The sequence below is a fragment of the Sinocyclocheilus grahami genome, unplaced genomic scaffold (genome assembly GCF_001515645.1).
Source record: "Sinocyclocheilus grahami isolate Dianchi unplaced genomic scaffold, SAMN03320097.WGS_v1.1 scaffold198.1, whole genome shotgun sequence".
Lineage (NCBI taxonomy): Eukaryota > Metazoa > Chordata > Actinopteri > Cypriniformes > Cyprinidae > Sinocyclocheilus > Sinocyclocheilus grahami.
The window spans coordinates 188,383-193,323 of NW_015505377.1; the positions used below are offsets into that span (position 1 = coordinate 188,383).

Genomic DNA, 4,941 nt, shown 5'->3' on the forward strand with positions numbered 1-4,941 from the left:
AGCATTTGATCTCACAATTCTAGACTCTTTTTCTCAGAATTACAAGTTTATATCTCATATTTCCTGAGTTTATATCTCTGAGTTTGTATATTTTGAGAAAAAAAGTCAGAATTGTGAGAAAAAATTAAATTTTCTTATTATTTTTTATTCTGCAATATATCTTTATAATGTTTGTAAACATTTAGTTTTATTTACTGTTATGAAACAATATTTCTGAATTTTACATTATTCTAAAATGTGACTTATACACAGATGCAACTTGCATGATTTTTTTTCTTCTCTTAACGATGCAATTTATTTACCAGAAAATACAGTATTTATTTGCATGTTGGCATTTCTGTGGCAACTTGTGGTTGTCTTTTGTGTCAATGCTACACATGCAACAGAACGCATGTTTCTCGAGAAGTTACTCCATTTTTTAATAGTGTATTAAAATGCATCTGCTGAGCGCAAACACGCACAGATTCTGCTTCAGTCCGCTTCAGAGGCAGATGTTGATTTGTTTGGCTAACTCTCTCTCCAAATCTGAAATCAGAGTGTCAAAGTCTTTCAGACTCAGTCGGCACGTGAACGGAGCGTCAAAGTCGAGCGCAAACTCGTCCACGTACACACCGTCGGGAGACGTCCACACGTCCCTCTTCTTCGGCTCCTCCATGTCCTCGTCATCGCTCTCGCTGCCTGCCACCTCGTCGTAATCCGCCTCGTCGTTCGACAGGAAGTCCCGCCCACAAACGCTCCAATCGCCGGCGTAGCGGTTACAGGGCGGGCTCTCCAGCCGGCCACGCCCCCTGCGGGAAACCACCACCTGCAAGGAACTCTGGGAAGCCAGAGAGTCACCCGTCACTCGTCCTTTGGGTACTGCGAAAAAACACACATTAAACACATTACACGCGGCTAGGGGTGGACTTAACCAATGAGCGAGGTAAGCGGCCGCTTAGGGCCCCGGGGAATCAGGGGCCCATCTGCTATTGGCGGAACATATTTGGCAAACGCTCCAGTGTGTATTTTTTTATGTAGAGCCTCAAATGTTCGCTCACCGCTCAAAACGCTGAGTTTTTGTCAGGTTCTGCAAGCTCGCGAATCCTCTCATTATAACGATGTGTAGATATGATGTAAATAAGAGATTGATTGTGCAGCGCAGACAGCTTCACTGATTAACAGAACAGAATTTTATTTGTCTTTATGTTTCAAAATGACTCGCTTGTGTGCGGGTTTTTTATAAGGTCTTCTTTTGTGATCTGAAAAAAATAAGGTAGCCTAATATGGCTTTAGAACAGCATCAGGTTGACTAATTATTTACTTAAGTTGTGAAAGGGTAAATAAACTAGTTATAGCTATAACCTATGAGAGAGAGAGAGAGAGAGAGCAAAATAAGGGTTAGGTGTAAAAGAGCATATAGTTATTGTGTTGGGGACCCATACTTGAAATTTGTCCCCCGCTGCACGCGGCAGATGTGCACATATTTAGACTGATGTGCCATGCAAATCTGCCTCAGCTGTGACATGCATGTTGCACATGTGCTGCGTCACGAGAACACGCTTCAGCTACTGCACACGAGTCACGGGTCGTAACATGATGCTCAAATTTCAAACACTGAATGTGCAAACGATAATGATCGGATTATATGCATGACGTTTGAAAGCATGAGCAGCACTGGAACGACAATCAAAACCAGATGACATTCAGAGAAAAAAAATGCATGGAATAAATTCATGCATGTCAAGACTTTCGTATGTTTTCACTGCACTGTAAAAATTATTACAATTATTAGTGCATTTTAAAAGTAAATACTATTTCAGGTTTTTTTTTACTTCAAAAATTAACATTTAATTTAATGTTACTTGCTGTTTTTTGTAAATGTTTGTGAAATTTACTAGCAATGTTTTGAGTAAAAATTGTTTCTACACCACTTTTTTTTCTGTGTAAAATCACCAAATGCATGACTATTTTTGACTATTTTAGGCACTGAAGCCTGAATCATTTCTATAGTGCATTTTGTGGCAATAAATATGATTTAGCTGAACTTGAAGATATTAAAAGAGATTGCTGAATAATTGAACTTAAAGAGTTGCTTTATAGTTGACATTTAAGCTGTAATTATAATTGAAATGACTGATTCCTGAAATCAAAGCAATATACACTATACAGCAAACCTCTGCCTGATTTTCTTCTATTTTGCAAAATGTAACTATATAATCATCCAGCTATAATCTGCTAAATGCAACTGTAAGGCACGAAGATATTATAAATATTAACATAATTATTTTTTGTAGAGTTGCTTATAACACAATGAATATATGCACAATGAATCTTCCATAATGTCTACACTTCGTGTGTTATAATGAGAGGATTCGTAAGCACGCAATTTTCAGCACTGCAAGAACTTTTGAGCCGTGAGTGCATTACTTAAACTCTGAGCATAACTTGTTTTTCTATAGCAAACTAAACAAAACAATGCCCTGGCAGTGGCAAATAGCTTTGGTTTAATATTTAATTTGATTACCACATTAATGTTTAAGTTGAGATTTACAAGAAATATTTGATCTGCTACTATGTGAAGGCAATACTGCTGTAAATGAGCACCTTATTTGTTTAAAGTGTTTGCAAACCAAATGATATTGCACTTTTGCAAAAAATTGTGATTAATCGCGTAAAAAAAAAAAAATGAATCGTTGCCCAGCACTAATATAAATATATATATATATATATATATACACACTGCCGTTCTAAAGTTTGGGATCATTAAAGAAGTGTCTTCTGCTCATCAAGGCTGCATTTATTTGATCAAAAATACAGAAAAAACTGTAATCTTGCAAAATGTTGTTACAATATAAAATAATGGTTTCTATTTTAATGTCCTTTAAAATATAATGTATTTCTGTGATGCGCAGCTGTATTTCCATCATCATTACTCCAGTATAAAGTGTCACATGATCTTCAGAAATCAGTATAATATGCTGATTTATTATTAGAATTATCAACAGTTGTGCTGCACAATATTTTTTTGGAACCTGAGATACTTTTTTCAGGATTCTTTGATGAATAAAAAGCTAAAAGGAACAGCATTTATTTAAAATATAAATATTTTCTAACAATATAAATCTTTGCTATCACTTCTTAACAATTTAACACGTCCTCGCTGAATAAAAGTTTTAATTTCTTTAAAAAAACAGAAAGAATACAAATTTGCTGACTCCAAACTTTTGAACACTAGTGTATATTGTTAGAAAATATTTCTATTTTAAATAAATGCTCTTCTTTTTAACTTTTTATTCCTCAAAGAATCCTGAAAAAAAGTATCACAGCTTCCAAACAAATATGAAGCAGCAACAGTTTCAACTCTGATAATAAATCAGCATATTATACTGATTTCTGAAGATCATGTGACACTGAAGACTGGAGGAATGATGCTGAAAATACAGCTGCGCATCACAGAAATACATTACAGTTTAATGTATATTAAAATAGAAAAACATCATAATAATATTTCACAATATTACATTTTTTCCTGTATTTTTGATCAAATAAATGCAGCCTTGATGAGCAGAAGAGACTCCTGTAAAACACATTAAACATAGCTCTGATCCCAAACTTTTGTCCGGTAGTGTATATATACAGTATATTTGTACGATTTGTGAAAAAACCAGAGGGGGGGATGCTTTTGAAAACGTTTTATAGGCGTATAAATCTCCATAGGCGGAGGCTGACCCATCTACCCGTCTTTTTAGGCAAGTAGATAATAGGTGACATGTCTTTAACACGACAGAAAACTGTATTTAACGTGATCACAATTGAATAAAAACATTGTAAGTTAGGCGTATTAATTGTAATGATTTAATTTCCACAGTTATTCAAACAACGAACAGATTATTTAGAGAAAGTGAGCAAAGAACACAGCATCGACGGAGCTTTTTGAAACTCAGAATCAGTTTTGAACCATTGCGTCACAAAACGATTCACTGTTTCGAAACGCTGCAATTGGATCGTGTACCGCAAATCATTTGATTCAGATCGGGACTTCTTGTTTATTGAACTGTTGTTAAAAAAAAATCTATATCACATTTGTAATCATGGTAATTTTGGAGAAAAACGCCAAATACACAAATATTGTGCTATCCTAACAAACCATACAGCAATGGAAGCTTATTTATTCAGCTTTCAGATTATCTATAAATCTCAATTTCATAAAATTGACCCTTATCACTGGTTTTGTGCTCCAGGGTCACATACCGCACACCCCTAATATATATATAATATATATACACACACACACACACACACACACACTTTTTTTTTTTTTTTACAATTATTTTCTTTTTATTATAGACAATTTTTTTTATTAATAAATACATTTATTTTAAATAACACATTTATTAATTGTTTATAATATTATGTTTTATTAATGAAATATTAGACTGTTTTATTATATGAAGAAAGCAAGTAAATGCTGTTTTGGGTCACAGACTCACCAGGCCAGAGCTGCAGGAGATAGTGCAGCGCCTCTATGTGTCGTTTAAAGTCCACGGCGCTGGCGATCTCTTCACTGTGTGCAAAGCTACGGCCTCCTCGACCGGCCCCGGACCCCGCCAGGGCCCCTGATCCGGGAGCCGTCATCCCGGCCTGCCACGACTCCTGTGTGGGCGTCAGGAGGACCGGCCCGAAACACACGGCCAGATTCTGACACGTCATGCGGTTGCTGTCGCTGTAAGACGCCACCAGACTCAGATGATCCAGCAGGAAGGAAAGAGTCGCCTTCAGCACACACACAAACACACACCCATCAATCAACAGGAGCCACTCAAGCTGCATTTAAAGGTAAATAAGGCAGGATTTGTTTCTAATCACACAGACTTGCATGCATTTGCCAAAATGTGAAGTATTGGGTACCGTACTCTCACACACACACACACACACAGACACACAGAGAGACACACACACACA

The 4,941-nt window shown here is 36.4% G+C and overlaps 1 protein-coding gene across 1 annotated transcript; it reads right to left on the reverse strand.

The window, feature by feature from the left end:
* Positions 1-259: 259 nt before the first annotated feature.
* On the reverse strand, positions 260-4,765 carry LOC107595220 (rho GTPase-activating protein SYDE1-like). Its single transcript, XM_016285563.1, has 2 exons — positions 4,470-4,765; positions 260-858 (listed from the first exon to the last, which is right to left on the reverse strand). The coding sequence occupies exons 1-2, from the start codon at positions 4,687-4,689 to the stop codon at positions 482-484; spliced, it is 597 nt and encodes a 198-aa protein (XP_016141049.1). The 5' UTR covers positions 4,690-4,765; the 3' UTR covers positions 260-481.
* Positions 4,766-4,941: the final 176 nt, after the last annotated feature.

What these genes read in the sequence shown, in the direction of transcription:
- LOC107595220 (XM_016285563.1), bottom strand. Translation starts at nt 4,689, where the DNA reads ATGACGTGTCAGAATCTGGCCGTGTGTTTCGGGCCGGTCCTCCTGACG. An exon ending in TCTCCTGCAGCTCTGGCCTG is followed by an intron (nt 859 to 4,469) that starts GTGAGTCTGTGA and finishes GTTTTTTCGCAG; the next exon opens with TACCCAAAGGACGAGTGACG.